At 36.6% G+C, this 19,075-nt stretch overlaps 1 protein-coding gene across 2 annotated transcripts in view; it reads left to right on the top strand.

Annotated features, from left to right (window-relative positions):
* Nucleotides 1-16,706, top strand: part of MAGT1 (magnesium transporter 1) — a 70,039-nt gene extending 53,333 nt beyond the window's left edge. For both annotated transcript variants that reach the window (XM_010592705.3, XM_064278576.1), the window contains exons 8-10: nt 10,181-10,255; nt 12,854-12,944; nt 14,668-16,706. In XM_010592705.3, coding sequence (XP_010591007.1) covers nt 10,181-10,255; nt 12,854-12,944; nt 14,668-14,683 — 182 coding nt within the window. In that variant the 3' untranslated portion in view covers nt 14,684-16,706. The remainder of the gene's footprint in view (nt 1-10,180; nt 10,256-12,853; nt 12,945-14,667) is intronic.
* Nucleotides 16,707-19,075: the final 2,369 nt, after the last annotated feature.

The following is a 19,075-nucleotide window of genomic DNA, read 5'->3' as shown; positions in this document are numbered from 1 at the left end:
ATTTTTTTTTTTTACTTTTTCTATCTAAAGGTTAAACATTGGTTAAGGTCTCTCATACATTTGGAAAATATTGTAAACTTGTTGGAATATAGAATTTCTTATAAGTTTTGTGATTACGCAAAATAGGATATTTTTCAGGGTGATATTTTTTCTTATTTTGTTTTTACTTTTTTGGTAGTGGTTGGATAGGGTCATGTAATATTTGCTGAGCAGTTATTTTGCCAAATGTAATGAATGCATGATTTGCCTAAGGAACTTATAATACTGGGACAAACAGGCATGTATACAGATTATAAGACACTAAGTACTGTGTATGTGCTTGGTATGATGGTGAGACAATAAAGGAGTGTATTTTACTTTGTTTGGGATAGGGAATATTAGAGAAGGCTTAAATTCCTTCTTCCCCTTTTTTTAGTAGACATGAAGACTAAAGACTCAACACAGTTTCTGTGTTAAGAATTCATAGAAGAGACTACTACTAAGTATTAGTTATGATTTTGGAAAATGTCCACATATTTATAAGCATTTTGGTATTATACCATTTATTGTATGATTAATAAAGCAAACTATATAATGAGTTGCCTGATCTACTTAAGCAAGTTTTAAAATTACATTTAATACTTTTTAATTGAAGTATTACATTCATGCAGAAAAGTTTACAGATTGTAAGTATACTGTTTGATAAAATTTCACAAAATGAACATACCTGTGTAACCACCACGCAGATCAAGAAATAAAACTTTACCCATATCCCAGACCGTTCTTCCCATTGTGACCCCTCCTGATTGCTACCTTCCTGCCCAAAGGTAACTACTATCCCTGACTTCTAACACCTTGGATTAGTTTAGCCTACTTTTTAACTTTACATAAATGGAATCATACAATAAATATATTTGGATTTTAAAAATAAAGTAGCAATATGTAAAAATTTTACCCATAATCTAAGCCTTAACATTAAAGACTTTTTTTATTTTTACATCTTTCATTCTTTGCCCATGTGTATGTTTTATGCAGGGGGACGTGTCTTTTTTGTAGTTACAGATATACTTTATATATGGTTTGGTATCTGAAGGTATTATAAACATTTTCTATGTTGTATGGCCTTCATAGTTACAAAAGTATGTGAGGGTTACAGAGATATCAGAAAATACAAAGTAAAGGAAAAATAATCAACATTTTTAGTGTTTATATAATACGTATATCACAATTCAGTTATTCTCTTGTTGAACACTGCAATAAATGTTTTCTAGGAAATAAAAATAATTTCACATATTTCCAAATTTCTAGGAGTAAAATTCTAAACAAAGGGCACGAGTCCATCTGTTGCTCCTGATGGATGTCCAAATTGTTTTCTAAAAGGGTTTTGCTGCCAGAAGTGTATAAATGCACTGGTGTCCATGGCAAGCCCTTGCCATTATTATTCTTATTTTTTTAAACTACTAATTCAGTAGGCAAAGAAATCGTACCTCATTATTTAAATGTACCTTGGATCACAATAAAGTAAATTGAAAATTTTCCCATAATTTTGTAACTATGCTTCATTTTATGCAAATGTCTTTCCCTTTGTCGTATTTAATATACTTTAATTCTACTAGCTCTCTTAACAGTCTAGTTTTGTATGTTATGGAAAACCACTTCCTTTAATTTTTACTCACTTTTCTCAGAGTAACATTTAATCATGTGTCTTAGTCATCTAGTGATGCTATAACAGAAATACCACAAGTGGATGGCTTTAAGAAAGAGAAGTTTATTCTCTCACAGTTCAGTAGGCCAGAAGTCCGAATTCAGGGTGCCGGATCAGGGGAAGGCTTTCTCTCTCTGTCGGCTCTGGAGGAAGATCCTTGTCATCAGTCTTCCCTTGGTCTGGGAACATCTCAGCACAGGAGCCTCAGGTCCAAAGGATGCGCTCTGCTCCCAGTGCTGCTTTCTTGGAGGTATGAGGTCCCCGTGTCTTTCTGCTTCCTTGTCTCTTCTTTCATATCTCAAAAGAGATTGGCTTAAGACACTACCTAATCTTATAGACCTTATCAGCATAACTGCCACTAATTCATCGTATTTCATCATAGTGGTAAGATTTTCAACACATAGGGAAATCAAATCAGAAGATAAAATGGTAGACAATCATAGAATCGTACAAGGGAATCATGACCTAGCCAAGTTAACAGATGTTATGGGGGGACACTGTTCAATCCATGACACCATGATAATGTAATTACATTTTTATTTCATCATTTGTATCTCCTACTAGAGTATAAACTTCTTCAAGAAAGGTTCTCTGCTCCAGTCAACCTTGCAAACTCCTGCATCTAATAGTGCCTGGCATACAGTAGGCAGTGATAGTAAATGTTTAATAAATCTATAACTGTAATGAAACAATACACATGGAAGTGCATCACAGCTCTTGACAGCTAATAACCAACAGCACACAGAGACCTTAGTGGTATATATTGAGGTTGTTGTTACGTGCCGTTGAGTCGATTCCGACTCAGCAACCCCATGTACAACAGAGTGAAACACTGCCTGGTCCTGCGCCATTCTCAGTCATTGTTATGCTTGAGCCTGTTATTGCAGCCACTTTGTCAGTCCACCTCATTGAAGGTCTTCTTCTTTTTCGCTGACTCTCTTCTTTGCCAAGCATGATATCCTACTCCAGGGACTGATCCCTTCTGATAACATGTCCAAAGTGTGTGAGACATAGTCTCACCATCCTTGCTTCTAAGGAACACTCTGGTTGTATTCTTCCAAGACATATCTGTTTATTCTTTTGGCAGCCCATGGTATATTCCATGTTCTTCGCCAACACCACAATTCAAAGGTATCAGTTCTTCTTTGGTCTTCTTATTCATCGTCCACCTTTCACCTGCGTATGAGGCGATTGAAAGTACCATGGCTTGGGTCAGGCGCACCTTAGTCTTCAAGGTGACATCTTTGCTTTATAACACTTTAAAGAGGTCTTTTACAGCAGATTTGCCCAATGCAGTGTGTCATTCGATTTCTTGACTGTTGCATCCACGGGTGCTGATTGTGGATCCAAGTAAGATGAAATCCTTGACAACTACAGTCTTTTCTCTGTTTATCATGATGTCACTTATTGGTCCAGTTGTGAGGATTTTTGTTTTCTTTATGTTGAAGTATAATCCATACTGAAGGCTATGGTCTTTAATCTTCATCAGTAAGTGCTTCAAGTCTTCTTCACTGTCAGCAAGAAAGGTTGTGTTGCATCACGCAGGTTAATCAGTTTTCCTCCAATCTTGATGCCCCATTCTTTATCATATAGTCCAACTTCTCAGATTATTTGCTCAGCATAAAGACTGAATAAGTATGGTGAAAGGATACAACCGTAATGCACACGTTTCCTGACTTTAAACCACACAGTATCCCCTTGTTCTGTTCGAACGACTGCCTCTTGATCCGTGTACAGGTTCCTTATGAGTGCAGTTAAGTGTTTTGGAGTTCCCATTCTTCGCAATGTTATCCATAATTTGTTCTGATCCACACAGTCAAATGCTTTTGCATGGTCAGTAAATCACAGGTAAACATCTTTCTGGTATTCTGTGCTTTCAGCCAAGATCTATCTGACATCAGTAACAATATCCCTGGTTCCATGTCTTCTTCTGAATTCGGCTTGAGTTTCTGGCAGTTTCTTCTCGATACACTACTACAGCCACTTTTGAATGATCTTCGGCAAAATTTTACTTGCATGTGATATTGTTCTATAATTTCCCCATTTGGTTGGATAACCTTTCTTGGGAATAGGCATAAATAGGGGTCTCTTCCAGTCAGTTGGACGGGTAGCTGTCTTCCAAATTTCTTGGCATGAGCGAGTGAGCACTTCCAGTGCTGCATCTGTTTGTTGAGACGTCCGTTTGTTGAGCCTTGTTTTTTGCTAATGCCTTCAATGCAGCTTGGACTTCTTCCTTCAGTACCATTAGTTCCTGATCATATGCTGTCTCCTGAAATGGCTGAATGTTGACCAATTCTTTCTGGTATAGTGACCGTGTGTGTTCCTTCCATCTTCTTTTGATGCTGCCTGCGTAGTTTAATATTTTCGCCATGGAATCCTTCAGTAATGCAACTCGAGGCTTGAATTTTTTCTTCAGTTCTTTCAGCTTAAGAAATGCAGAGTGTGTTCTTCCCTATTGGTTTTCTACCTCCTCCTCTTTGCAGATGTCATTATAATACTTTGTCTTCTTGAGCCACCTTTTGAAACCTTCAGTTCTTTTACTTCATCATTTCTTCCTTTCCAAGAGCAAGTTTCAGAGTCTTTTCTGACATCCATTTTGGTCTTTTCATTCTTTCTTGTCTTTTTAATGACCTTTTGCTTTCTTCATGGATGTTGTCCTTGATGTCATTCCACAGCTTGTCTGGTCTTCGGTCATCAGTGTTCAACACATCAAATCTGTTCTTGAGATGGTCTCTAAATTCAGGTGGGATGTACTCAAGGTTCTACTTTGGCTCTCATCGACTTGTTCCAGTTTTCTTCAGTTTCAACATGAACTTGCATTTGAGCAATTGATGGTCTGTTCTGCATTTGGCCCCTGGCTTTGTCCTGACTGATGATATTGAGCTTTTCTATCTTCTCTTTCCACAGATGTAGTTGATTTGATTCCTGTGTATTCCAGCTGGCAAGGTCCACGTGTATAGTCACCGTTTATGTTGGTGAAAGAAGGTATTTGCAATGAAGAAATCACTGGTGTTGCAGAATTCTGTCACGTGATCTCTGGCATTGTTTCTATCACCAAAGCCATATTTTCCAACTACCAATCCTTCTTGTTTCCAACTTTTGCATTCCAATCACTAGTAATTATCAATGCATTCTGATCGCATGTTCGATCAATTTCAGACTGCAGAAATTGATAAAAATCTTCAATTTCTTCATCTTTGGCATTAGTGGTTGGTGCATAAATTTGAATAATAGTTGTGTTAATGGTCTTCCTTGTAGGCATATGGATATTATCCTCTTATAGCATTGTAATTCAGGATAGATCTTGAAATGTTCTTTTTAATGATGAATGCAACGGCATTCCTCTTCATGTTGTCATTCCGGCATAGTAGACCATGCGATTGTCCGATTCAGAATGGCCAATAGCAGTCCCTTTCAGCTCACTAATGCCTAGGATATCGATGTTTATACATTCCATTTCATTTTTAACGATTTCTGATTTTCCTATCTTCATACCTCATGCATTCCATATTCCGATTGTTAATGGATGTTTGCAGCTGTTTGTTCTCATTTTGAGTTCCGATTGTTAATGGATGTTTGCGGCTGTTTCTTCTCATTTTGAGTTGTGTTACATCAGCAAATGAAGGTCCTGAAAGCTTGTCTCCATTCACATCATTAACGTCGACTCTACTTTGAGGAGGCAGCTCTTCCCCAGTTGTATTTTGAGTGCCTTCCAATCTGAGGGGCTCATCTTCTGGCACTATATCGGACAGTGTTCCGTTGCTGTTCATGAGGTTTTCGCTAGCTGATTTTTTTCAGAAGTAGCCTGCTGGGTTCTTCTTCCTAGTCTGTCTTAGTCTGGAAGTTCAGCTGAAACCTGTCCTCCATGGGTGACCCTGCTGGTATTTGAATACTGTTTGCATAACTTCCAGCATCACAGCAACACACATGCCCCCTCAATAAGACAAAGTGACAGACATATGGGGGATATATCAAGGTAGAAAGTTCATTAAAAGCGTATGTAGATCATGATTCAAAGGCAGGTCCAAAAACAGAAGTTTCAACCATTAATCAGGGAGTATTCTGCCACCAAAGCCTATAGAAATGATCAATCCTTGCACATACCTAGGTATAAAGAACCTCAGTAAGCCAAACAAAGAAACAAAAACTTCATCACATCAATTGCTGGAAAAGAAGACTTGGCTAAGCAAGCAAAAACCTGAAGAATGGGCATCACCTCTAACAGGGTTTTGAAGAGTGCAAGATGGCAATGAAGGAATGAGTAGACTATAAAGCAAATTAGAAATTCAAGCCCCACAAGAACACCTATTTTCCTCTCTTCTGCTTAATTATTCCCACGTATGGGTTTTTTTTTTTTTTATGGGTTTACTGGGTTTTATGGTTGAATACCAGGAAACCCTGGTGGTGTAGTGGTTAAGTGCTATGGCTGCTAATCAGAAGATCAGCAGTTTGAATCCACCAGGTGCTCCTTGGAAACTCTATGGGGCAGTTCTACTCTGTCCTGTAGTCTCTGTGATTCGGAATTGACTCGATGGCAAGAGTTTGCTTTTGGTTTTGATCTGGCTGTATAGTAGTTTCTGAGATCAGGTAGTGTGAGGTCTCCTATTTTGTTCTTTTTCTTCTCTAATGCTTTGCTTACCTGGGATCTCTTTCCATATAAAGTTGATGACTAATTTCTCCATCTTGCTGAAGAATGCTGTCGGTATTTGGGTCAGGACTGCATTATCTCTGTAGGTTGCTTTGGGTAGAATTGACATTTACCCAGTGTTGAGTCTTCCTATCCATGAGCATTTAATGTTTTTCCATTTATGTAGATCTCTTTTGGTTTTTTGCAGTAATGTTTTGTAGTTTTCTTTGTATTGGTCTTTTACGTCCTGGGTGACGTAAAATGATATTGCTTTCCTGATTTCCTTTTTGAAGTTCTTTGTTGGTGTCAAGGAATCCAGCTGATTTTTATATGTTGATCTTGTATCCTGCTACTCTGCTGAATCTTTCTATTAGTTCCAGTAGTTTTCTTGTGGAATCTTTGTCGTTCTCTATGTACAGTATCATATACCATCTGTGAATAGGGATAGTTTTACTTCTTTTCCAGTTTGGGTGCCATGTATTTCTTTTTCTTGCCTTATTGCTCTAGCTAGGACTTCAGCACAATGTTAAATACTAGTGGTGATAAAGGGCATCCTTGTTTTGTTCTTGTTCAATTTGGGAAATTTTAACTACTGTTAGTATTCAGGAAACTGTGTGTGAATCCTTCTTTTCTACTAGACACATTCTGTATGTTTCAGAGTTCTGTTTTACTTATTTTAGCGTTCATCCATGCCACCTGTTACCTATTTGCATGAGTAGTTCTTTTTTGTATTTATGGAGCTCCTGTTATTAAGCTGAGAGAGCCCTGGTGGCACAATGGTTATAGTGCTCAGCTGCTAACTGAAAAGCTGGCAGTTCGAACTCACCTGCCACTCTGTAGAAGAAAGATGTGGTCGTCTGCTTCCATAAAGATTTGCAGCCTCAGAAACCCTATGGAGCAGTCCTAGTCTGTCCTATAGGGTCTCTGTGAGTTGTAATTGACTTGACTGCAGTGGGTTTGGTTTTTTGGTTGTTATTAAGCTGGAGTCCCTAGGTGGTTCAAACAGTTAAAGTGCTCAGCTGCTAACTGAAAGGTTGAAAGTTTGAGACCACCCAGAGGCACCTCAGAAGAAAGGCCTGGCAATCTACTTCTGATAAATAGCCTCTGAAAACCCTTTGGAATACAGTCCTACTCTGACAGATATGAGGTCATCATGAGTTGGAATCAAGTTGATAGGAACTGTAACTGTATTATTAAGCTGAATAAAAGTAAGGTTATGACATGAGGTTTACTTTTCTTTATTAAAAAAAAAAAAAAATAGGACAAAATTAGGTAGTTAGTGGTAATTTGTGCTTTAAAGGTTAATTGTTGAAATTCTGGAAAAATTTGAGAATTTATTTTTCAAGTAAATATTAGTTCCTAGTGGGCACAGTGAGGAGCCTCAGGGTGCAGGGGTTGTTCTACTTCTTAATCTTGGGTGATGGTTACAAGAATATTTGCTTTGTAATTTGTTAAACTGTAATTATATTTGATGTACTTATATTTGTATGTTATGTTTCACGATAAAAATATTTAAATAAAAATTAGTTGCTATAAAATCTAAAACAGTAAAGGTCATGGAAGAAAAAATAGGGACAATGCTAGGAGCCCTAATACGTGGTATAAACAATACAAAACATTACTAAAAATGCACAAACACCAGAAGAGAAACTAGACAACTGGGAACTCCTAAAAATCAAACACTTATGCTCATCGAAAGACTTCATTAAAAGAGTAAAAAGACCACCTACAGACTGGGAGAAAAAATTTTTGGCTATGAGAAACCCGATCAGCGTCTAATCTCTAAAATCTACAAGATACTGCAAAACTCAACAACAACAACAAAAAAAAAATTAAAAAATGGGCAAAGGATATGAATAGGCATTTCACCAAAGAAGGCATTCAGGCAGCTACCAGATACGTGAGGAAACGCTCACAATCATTAGCCGTTAGAGAAATGCAAATCAAAACTACAATGAGATACCATCTCACCCCAGTAAGGCTAGCATTAATCCAAAAAACACAAAATAATAAATGTTGGAGAGGTTGTAGAAAGACTGGAACACTGCTACACTGCTGGTGGGAATGTAAAATGGTACAACCACTTTGGAAGTCAATTTGGTGCTTCCTTAAAAAGCTAGAAATAGAAGTACCATACAATCCAGCAATTCCACTCCTTGGAATATATCCTAGAGAAAGAAGAGCCATCATATGACTAGATATATCCACACCCATGTTCACTGCAGCAGTGTTCACAATAGCAGAAAGATGGAAACAACCTAGGTGCCCATCAGTAGACAAATGGATAAACAAATTGTGGTATATTCACACAATGGAATACTATACAACGATAAAAAGAACAATAATGAATCTGTGAAACATCTCCTAACATGGTTGATCCTGGAAGGCATTATGCTGAGTGAAATTAGTCACTAAAGGGCAAATATTGTATAAGACCACTGTTAAAAGAACTCAAGAAATAGTTTAAACACAGAAGAATACATTCTTAGATGCTTACAAGGGTGGGGAGGGAGGGAGAGGGGCAATTACTGACTAGATAGATAAGAACTATCTTGGGTGAAGGGAAGGACAACACACAATACAGGGGAATTCAGCAAAACTGGACTAAATCAAAAGCTAAGAAGTTTCCTGAATACAACCAAACACTTCGAGGGACAGAGTAGCAGGGGTTGGGGTCTGGGGACCATGGCTTCAGGGTACATCCAGATCCATTGGCATAACAAAGCTTAAGAAAATGTTCTGCATCCCATTTTGATGAGTGGCATCTGGGGTCTTAAAAGCTATCGAGCAGCCATCTAAGATACATCAATTGGTCCCAACCCACCTGGAGCAAAGGAGAATGAAGAACGCCAAAGACACAAGGAAAATATTAGCCCAAGAGGCAGCGAGGGCCACATAAACTAGAGACTCCATCAGCCTGAGACTGGAAGAACTAGATGGTGCCTGGCTACCACCGATGACCGCCCTGACAGGGAACACAACAGAGAGTCCCTGATGGAGCAGGAGAAAAGTGGAGTGCAAACTCAAACTCTCGTAAAAAGACCAGACTTAATGGTCAGACCGAGACTGGAGGGACCCTGGAATACATGGCTGCTGGACTTTCTGTTAGCCCAGAATTGAAACCATTCCCAAAGCTAACTCTTCAGACAAAAATTAGACTGGACTATAAGACATAAAACGATACTCATGAAAAGATGCTTCTTAGCTCAAGCAGATACATGAGACTAAATGGGCAGCTCCTCTCCAGAGGCGAGATGAGAAGGCAAAAAGGAACAGGAGGTGGTTGAATGGGCATAGGAAATCGGGGTGGAAAGGAGGGGTGTGTTGTCAAATCATAGCAAGAGCAATGGGTCACATAACAATGTGTATAGATTTTTGTATGAGAAACTGACTGGAACTGTAAACTTTCACTTAAAACACAATAAAAAAATTAGTTGCTAGTCTCTAAATGTGTATATTTCAGGTATTTTGGGAGGAAAGGGATTGAAATATTCAAAATGGATATTTAATATTTTAAAATATGTATGGGGTCAGAGTGATAGTTGGTAGTATGTTCAGGCAGGTTATACCAACGTCCAATTTCAGGAAAACTTCTATTTTGTCTGTATAGGTTTTAATGGGACATCTTTTTTAAAATAACAGTTTTTGTATGTGCAAATGAAGTAACTTTTCAATCTTTTAAATTATATCTTCATAGTAAATAATTGTTTTGCTGTATGGGCACAAGATTGCTTATTTTAGTTATTTTTTAGTAATTAAGAGTTGAAAGTTTATTTATTCATTTTAATTTTCTTCATGAAAGATTAGGGATAATAAGACGGTATGTCTTTCGTGCCTGTATGAATTTCTCCTTAAACAAATTTTCTAAGATGGTGGAGTTACCTTAGGGATGGTGCTTTTATGTGAAGCTGCTACCTCTGACATGGATATTGGGAAACGAAAGAGTAAGTCATATCATTTTCCAAAATCTATCAGTTCTGCCTTTAATACTGAAAAAGAATATTCTGTTAATCATTTTCCCTCATTAGTTATAGGATAAGGATGTTATTTTCCTTCTTTACTATTATAAAAGTAATAAAAGAGAAAAAACAAGAGTGTGGAACATTTTGTAGGGGAGACTCACCCATTACTCTACCACTGAAAAAATGTAATTTTAACATTGTAATATATTTTCTTCCAATTTTCAAAACTTTTTAAAAATTATATGTCTAAAATGTTGAATCTTGTACTCCCATTTTTAAACTGGAGTATTTTCCTATGGTAATATATATTTTCTTATACATAGTTTTAAAATTATGCTCTAACTATAATGTAATTTTTTTTTTTTTTTTTTTATTGTGATTTTGTTAAATGTTCAGGCTTTTTCTGATTTTCATTAGAAATTCATTTTATAAATGCTACTGTGCTAACTACATGGTACATTAAGCTTTATCCTCATTTCATATTATTTCCTTGGAATAGATTCCTAGACGTCAAGTAACTGTGTGGTCCTGTGTATGCATATTTTCAATTCTCCTAATGTTTTAAACCGATGATGCCAAATTCTTTTCTCCAAAAGTTGTAACATTTTCAATTCCTACTAATGGTATTTAAGAATGCTTGTTTCACTGTAACTTTATCAGCATTAAGTAATCTCATATACATATGCATATGTATAAATATATTTGCAAATTAGATAAGGAGGAAATGTTATATTATTTTGTATTCTTTTGATTATTAGTGAGGTTGGATGTTTTCCTAAATGTTTATTAGTCATTTGTATTTTCCTTTCTGCAAATTGTCTTTTTCCATTTATCTATTAGAATCTTAGTCCTTTGCCTAAAGTGATGCTTTTCTATACTTTTTCTATGCTGAGTATTTGTTAATACTCAGAAAAAATATTATGTTTAACTTTTAAATGTTTAGCCATAGATCGTATTTTGTCAAAGTTAGAAAAGGGGAAGTTTTTTTTTCCCTAAATATAACAAGGAGACCCTGGGTGGTGCAGATAGTTAGGTGCTCAAGTACTAATCAAAAGGTTGGTAGTTTAAACCCACCCACAGATGCCTGGGAAGAAAGATCTGGCAACCTGCTTCCAAAAGTTCACAGTCTTGGGAACCCTATGGAGTACAGTTCTAACTCTGTACAACATGGGGTGCTATGAATCAGAACTGGCAACTGGTTTCTTTAAGTATACCAAAACTAAAAGTTGTTTTTAATGTTAGCGAATATGTATGTTTCTTTAAAGCTTTCGTTAGTGTAGCACACATGATTTCCCATATCCATACCTCTACACTCCTTAGGGAGCCCTGGTTGCACAGTGGTTAAGAGCTCAGCAGTTAACAAAAAGGTCGGCAGTTGTAATCCACCAGCCGCTCCTTGGAAACCCTATGGGGCAGTTCTACTCTGTCCTATAGGGTCACTGTGAGTCGAAATCGGCTCTGCGGCAACGTGTTTGGTGTTTGGTATGGTTTATGCTCCTTATAGGAGCTCTAAGCAGTGGTTCAGTGCTCGGCTGCTAATGGAGAAGTTGGCAGTTCGAACTTACCAGCTGTTCTGTAGGACAAAGATGTGGCAGTCTGCTTCCATAAAGATTTACAGCCTTAGAATCCCTGTGGGGCAGTTCTTCTCTGTCCTCTAGGGCTGTAGGGTTATTGTGAGTCAAAATCCACTCAACAGCAATGGGTTTTGGGGTTTTTTTTTTCTTTTTAATGCTCCTTAGCCAGTCTTAAGGAGCCCTGGTGGTGTAGTGGTTAAGCAGTAGGCTACTAACCAGAAGGTTGGTGGTTCGAACCTACCGGCCACTCCCTGGGAGAGAGATGTGGTAGTCTGCTTCCGTAAAGATTTACAGCCTATGGGGCAGTCTAATCTGTCCTGCAGTGGGTTTGGGTTGGTTTTTTAGCCAGTCTTAATCCATGGACTCAAACAACTTCAAGTCTTGGGAATCCTTAGTTGAGCATTGTAGGGTCAGCATCTGGAGTTAAGATTGTTAATTACGATGCTGAAGCAGAGCATCTGGGATTAGTGGAGTGAGTTATGAATTTTGAGCTAGTAATCAGGTTTTTCTTCATTATTCAAATGAGGAATCCACGTTGAATCAGTTCCTCATAGAAGGCACTGTACTTTGCCTGTACATGAATAAAGTACTTTAAAGTGAGGCTGTCACAATGACATTATCAGATGTCAATAATAAAATAAAGCTACTTGTAAAGATTTAAAAGAAGTTTAATAACTTAATCAGTAGTTTAATTAGTAGTTTTCTTGTCAGTAGTAAAAGGCTTCTGACACTGAATTCTTGAGTGAGATAGCTTTAAAGAAATTCATTATTCCTACAATTTAATTGTACAAGTATATAAATGGAGTCACTCTATTGTATTGTAATAGAGCAAATTAAAGGGGAAAGCAAACTTCTGAAGATTAAAGAATACGGAAGAAAATTGTAGCAAAGTTGAAATTTATCAGTAGATTATAGCCCTTGCTTTTCACTCTGAGAAGTGTAGACTAGATTTGTGTGTTTGCTATGGTTTACATGCTCATTTTACTCTCCTTTTGTTTTTCTGCAGTAATGTGCATGGCTGGTATTGGACTCGTTGTATTATTCTTCAGTTGGATGCTCTCTATTTTCAGATCTAAATATCATGGATACCCGTATAGGTATGATTTTTATTTTTAATCTATATGATGATTACCTATACTTAAAATTAGAGTTATTTTAGAATATTTTCTTATACTATATTCTTTTCTGCTTTCCTACAAACTATTCTAGCTTCTAGAACAGAGAGATATGCCTTAATTTAGATATGTTACATATGAAAATTAAAATAATTGTGGTATAGTAGACAGTAGTATATGATTTCTTGTCTCAGGACTATCTGTTGGAGTTACTCTGACATCATGTAATTTGGTCCAGAAATCTACAACACATAGTGATTAGAACATTTTTTACCACATTTACTCACACAACTCTTTGTCTGCATACTACACTTCCTCTTGTGGAGGAAGTAATATCTATGTATATATTTTTTAACTTCCTCTCATGTCTACACCTCAAGGCTGAATGGCATAAACAGAACATTTGATCACAATGCAGTTTGCAGATCATTTAAGAAAGCATGTTTAAGAAAATCTAATCAGTTTGAAATATTCATAAAAGTCCCTAAAGCTGAGAGACGAAATTATTTTCCTGGTTATAGATTTACCTTCTTAATAGCTGAGATAAATGTACCTATATAATGGGGGGAGGGCGTTGTGAATTTCATAATCTCAATGTTAATATAATTCCTATTTTTTTTTAAACACAATACTATCCTGTTTTGGAGCCCTGGTGGCGAAATAGTCAAGAGATTGGCTGGTAACCAAAAGGTCGGAAGTTGGAATCCACCAGTTGCTCCTTGGTAACCCTGTGGGGCAGTTCTCCTTTGTCCTGTAGGGTCACTGTGAGTCGGAATCAACTCTACAGCAACGTGTTTGGTTTTGGTTTGGTCCTGTTGTATAAAGGACTATGAACAGTAAAGATAAAGTATATCAACTAATATATATTTTTGAGACACAAATTCATTCTTCATATTTTTAGCACAAGTTTTTAGTAGATAATTTTGAACAACTTCCTAGTTGATTCATATTTCTAGATGTCTTTTTTATTGTGCTTTAGATGAAGGTTTACAGAGCAAATTAGTTTCTCATTAAATAACTAACACACGTTATTATTTTGTGATGTTGGTTGTCAACCCCAACCCCATGACATGTCAGCACTCTCCCCTTCCCAACCTTGGGTTCCCCATTATTAGCTTTCCTGTCCGCTCCTGCCTTCTCTTCCTTGCTCCTCGGCTAGTGTGCCCATTAGTCTCCTTTTGTTTTATGGGCCTGTCTAATCTATGGCTGAAGTCAAGATGTCTTCTGATTAATGGACAACGTAAATTAATCTTTTTTATTTATTTTTCTTGGCAACTTATTTAATTTTGAGACAGAAACCTCCTAGACCCTTGACTATTTCATGTAAAAATCTTCCAACTTTATACTTTCATTCTTCAGTGTTTGTGTGTTTGAAAATAATTTTTCCTCTATAGAGTACTAACTAGAATGTTAGGGTAATCTTGCCAGTACTTCTTTTACTTATTTGATCACCAGGGTTGATCCAGTTGTTAATTGGTGTCTCTGTTCAAGAGAGATTTAACTTGAGGTTGTGTCTATTTCCATTTCTCCTAAGACTGCCTAGTCTCAGTGTTTCTTACTTTTTGTTATTGCTTCTCAGAGATTATCACACATGTACCAAAGCACTCTTTATTCTGCTAAAATCAAGATACTGCGTATTGATTACAAGTAAAGTCTACACTTCTTTCACAGACTAATGGCTTGGTATATATTTATATTTTTTCAGCTTTCTGATGAGTTAAAAAGGATCCCAGAGATAATGAAGACACTGGAGTAACGGAAATTGAAAAACGAAAGATGTATGTGTATGTGAAAAGAAGAATTTATGTATTTTGTATTACTTCTTTTTTTTCAAGTGATTTAAATAGTTCATCATTTAACCAAAGAAGATGTGTAGTGCCTTAACAAGCAATTTCCTTTCAAATTCATGAAGTATTTGGGATATGATTCTCCTCTTCTTAAACTTCCCCTCCCAGTGAACATTGTGGAGCATTTAATTTAGTAGAATTCAATATATTATAAAATAAATTTAAACTGCTACTTCATTTTAATTAGAAGAAGGCTCAAAACTGGCTTTAGTTAACTTTTGGTCATTTAATTTTATATTTTCTTATCTAAAGATGACAGATAAAAGTCCTGACCAGGTGTTCTCCCATATGTCTGCTGCAGATAACTGCATCAGGAATCCATTCTTAGCTTTTCCATCTTTGCATGGATGTGTATACTTTGCACATTTTTCCTTTTAGGCAGAGAAACTATATCTGCTATATGGTCTTCTGAAAATGGAACACCATTCTTCAGAGTACACTTTTAGCCTTTAGGAAAAAAGAAATACCTAGCCAGTACTTCTCTCATCTTCCCTACTGAAATACAGGGCTATCTGTGCTTCTTGGTGGTTGTAGTCATTGGAAAGCATCTCTAAATATAGGATTATGATTTCTCATAAGTGTGGTGTTAACTACCTTGTTTTTGGTAAGATTTCAGATTCATTCCACCTCCCTTCTTTTATTTAAGGTGGCCTATCTCTAATAAAAATGTAGCTTAGTGCTTAAATCAGTGTAATTTATAAATGGTCTAAAATGCTCCTGCAGATTATTACATATTTGTACGTAAGAGAAAAATAGGCTTACACATAACTCAGCTGGTGAAGTTGAATTCTGTATTACAAGTTAGGACATATTTCATTAACCCTTGTGTTTAGGAGGAGGACCTAGAGTTTGAAAAGATAACCGTGAAATAATTGAGTTGTTGCCTGTGTATAAAAAGTGTTTCATGAAAACTGTTCTGTTTTTGCTATTACTGTAGCGTTTATTCTCTCCCTTTAAGTGGCGAAACAATGAAAAAATTTGAAGGGGTTTTGTTTGAATTTTGTGTTTTTTCCTGTCAGTGGAGCTAACCATATGTACTAACCAAATTTCTATGAAAAATTAAGTTGATGGTTATTATTAGATCTAACTATAACCTCGCCCATAGTCATGAAAAGTAACCTGAAATGCCACTATTATGGAAACACGAGAATTGTGGTTGTGAAAAAAATTTGTAAAGAAATCTCAGAAGTATCAAATTAAAAAAATACTGTCACTGCCTCTGATAATTCACTATCTAATAAATCTCCCACGTGTGTTATAAAATAGAAATTTGCAAAAAGAGATGGGTGAAATTGCCTATTTTATTTTTTTGTTGTTAGTAGATCTGGTGGGTGAAGCCATATAGTTGATTTTTACTCTAATGTAGCTTTTTGTTAATTACTCCCCTTGTAAATTATGTGATTCTGGGTTCCTTTTTCTGCTGTTCTTGTACTTGTCTCAGGCCAAATAAATTTATGCTGGGATTCTTATGGTTGAGACTTGTATGAAATGCCCTGGTTTGTACAGACTGACCAGGAGACTACTACTGCCATTAATCTATAGCTCCAAATAATTTGCCATGAGCATTGAAAGAATGGAAGTTTTATATATATATATTTTTGTCTCCTTTATCTGTAAGAGCACATTCTTCTGTAAAGAGAAAAGTAGCGATCTGATTAAAATCTATGGAAAGCGGATTTGCTACATTTAAAATAGTGTTACTTTTGTGGAGATTTTGAAATCGGCTTTCATCTGAAGTGCCTTAAGTAGACTTAATTTACTTTCCTAGTAATCATTTAAATATCACTTGTAATCCATTTAAAAAATACTATTCAAAATGACACATTGTAGTGGCAAAGATAACCAAATGTCTGGCTGTTTGCTTTTTGATCATTTCAATAAACTTTTACAATGTGAATTCTGAGTTTTTGATTAACATCTAAAGAGGGGGAGAATTTACTTTTCTTTCTTTTTTATTGGAAAAACATATATAGCAAACATTTGCCAATTCAACATTTTTCCCATGTATAGTTTCATGATATCAGTTACATTAATCATGTTGTGTAATCATCACCCATAATCATTGCCAAATTTTCCGTTTAAAGATGGGTGAATTTAAAGCACTAGACTCCCACCCAGTGCCGTCGAGTCGATTCCGACTCATATCGACCCTAAACACTAGACTAACCCAGTAAAAAAAAAAAAAACACTAGACTAGAATAGTAAAATGAGAATGTTCCGTTTTGAAATTATAATTAAATTTCTTGTTGTCCTAACGACAATGAGTTTGATAGGCCCATTTCCTTAATTATGTCTAGATTGAGATGTATTCTTTCAGGACTCAATATATAGTTATTCATTAATGTTGTCACCCATTAGATTAATCAATACAGCCAAGTAGATGAATGCCTGTTTTCAATGGTTGATCTAGCTTTTATCTCAGTCAGTGAGCACCCCTTGTCTAGGCAGTTCCCTTTTGGTCATACCCCACTTAGGTAACTCCATTTTGGTCCTAAGTACAAGTAATTGATTGGAAACAATTACCCAGATTTTCAAGTTATATGAGACTGAACAACAGTACATTTGCAAATGTCTAGGTGACCATAGGCAAGGCACTCGAACCTCTCTGGACCTATTTTCTTATCCTAAGGTGATCACAGAAGGAGCCCTGGTCACGCAGTGGTTAAAAGTACTCTGCTGCTAACTGAAAATTCAGTGGTTCAAAACCCACCAACTGTTCTGAGGGAGAAAGATGTGGCAGTCAGCTTCCATGAAGATTTACAGCCTTGGAAACCCTATGGAGCAGTTCTACTCTGTCCTATAGGGTTGCTATGAGTTGGAATCAATTTGGCGGCAGTGGGTTTTTTTTTTTTAGTTTAAGGTGATCACGTTGGACTAAACTGTAGTGCTCCTTCCAGATGTATTTAATTTTGAATATATGTCATTTGTGATATTCAGAGTTCATGTTGAATTAAATCAATTGAAATATAGGATGTTCTGTAGTGGGATGTCTGAAGAAGCTGTGGAATGCTTGTCGAGGCCATTATAGCTACAAATCTTTTTAGTAATATGCAATGAAATAGTATTTTTAGAAAGCTTGGAACAAATATGTTAATATTAGATCTTGATTTAAATGGGTTCTGCCCAATTCTGGACAAGAATGAGATCAACAACTGTAGTAATATACTAATATCATAGAAAAGTCAAAGCCAAAGGGCCTTTAGATAACATTTAAATCAGCCCCTTCATTTTTATTGCTGAAGAAAACCTGCCCGAGAAAGGCAAAGAAATTTACTGAAGCTTTTTATTCTAAGGAAAGGAGTACCTGGATGGTATAAATGGTTAACGCACTTGGCTGCTAACCCAAAGGTTGCAGTTTCAAGTCCACCCAGAGGCACCTCAGAAGAAAGACCTGACAGTCAACTTATGAAAACTCAGCCATTAAAATCCCCATGAAACACAATTCTACCCTGATGCACATGGGGTTGCCATGAATTGGAGTTGACTGGATGACAACTGGTGTTATTCTGAGGAAATGCCTGAAGGTTTACCATTTTACAGCAAATTTCCCTTGGATTAGGTTTCACTCAAAGATGAAAATTACTCCCTGGAGACAAGGAGACCTTATTAGTACACCTTGATTGCTTCCTGACCTCTAGATCACTGGGAGGAGGGTCCTAATGAGAGAGGTATTTCCCAGTGGCACTTCAGAAAGTGGGAGGAGTTTCGATTGACTCCCTTTTATCTGTGAAAGTTGAATTTCGGTGGGGAGAAGGAGGGGCTTTAATTTAACTTTCAGAAGGAGGCAAAAACAATAATCTAGAGGTGACTCTTCAGAACTTTGTGTCCCTTTACCTATGTTCTCACTTTTCCTGTACACATTTCCACTGACAACACTTTGTGTTTGGTCTTTGATGTTGAGTCCTGGCTAGAGTATGATTCATGGTGGAAATGAGGGATGGTCTTCAGGCTCCTTTGGGTGACAATTTAAGGACATTCAGACAAACTGCCTGAAGAATCAAGTGATGATCAGTATATTCCATTTAGTGCTTTGTAAATAATGACTTCCAGCTGTAAAAACAAACAAAACTGTAAAATGCGTTGGCTGTGCCCAATATCCAGACTCAGAGGTGGTCATTTGTTTTGAACCTTGCAGCTTATAATGCCTGGGCTGGCCATGGCTCTGTGACCAGCAGATGCAGATAGCAAACTTTGGGTCTGAAGTTCTTTTTATAATCTTTAAATAAAATTAATGAAATGCTTTCTCCCCCAGAAAACAGTTCAAAG

This window comes from Loxodonta africana, chromosome X, assembly GCF_030014295.1.
Source record: "Loxodonta africana isolate mLoxAfr1 chromosome X, mLoxAfr1.hap2, whole genome shotgun sequence".
Taxonomy (NCBI): domain Eukaryota; kingdom Metazoa; phylum Chordata; class Mammalia; order Proboscidea; family Elephantidae; genus Loxodonta; species Loxodonta africana.
Note: the sequence above shows the minus strand (reverse complement) of the source record. Positions and strands in the feature narration are given on the sequence as shown.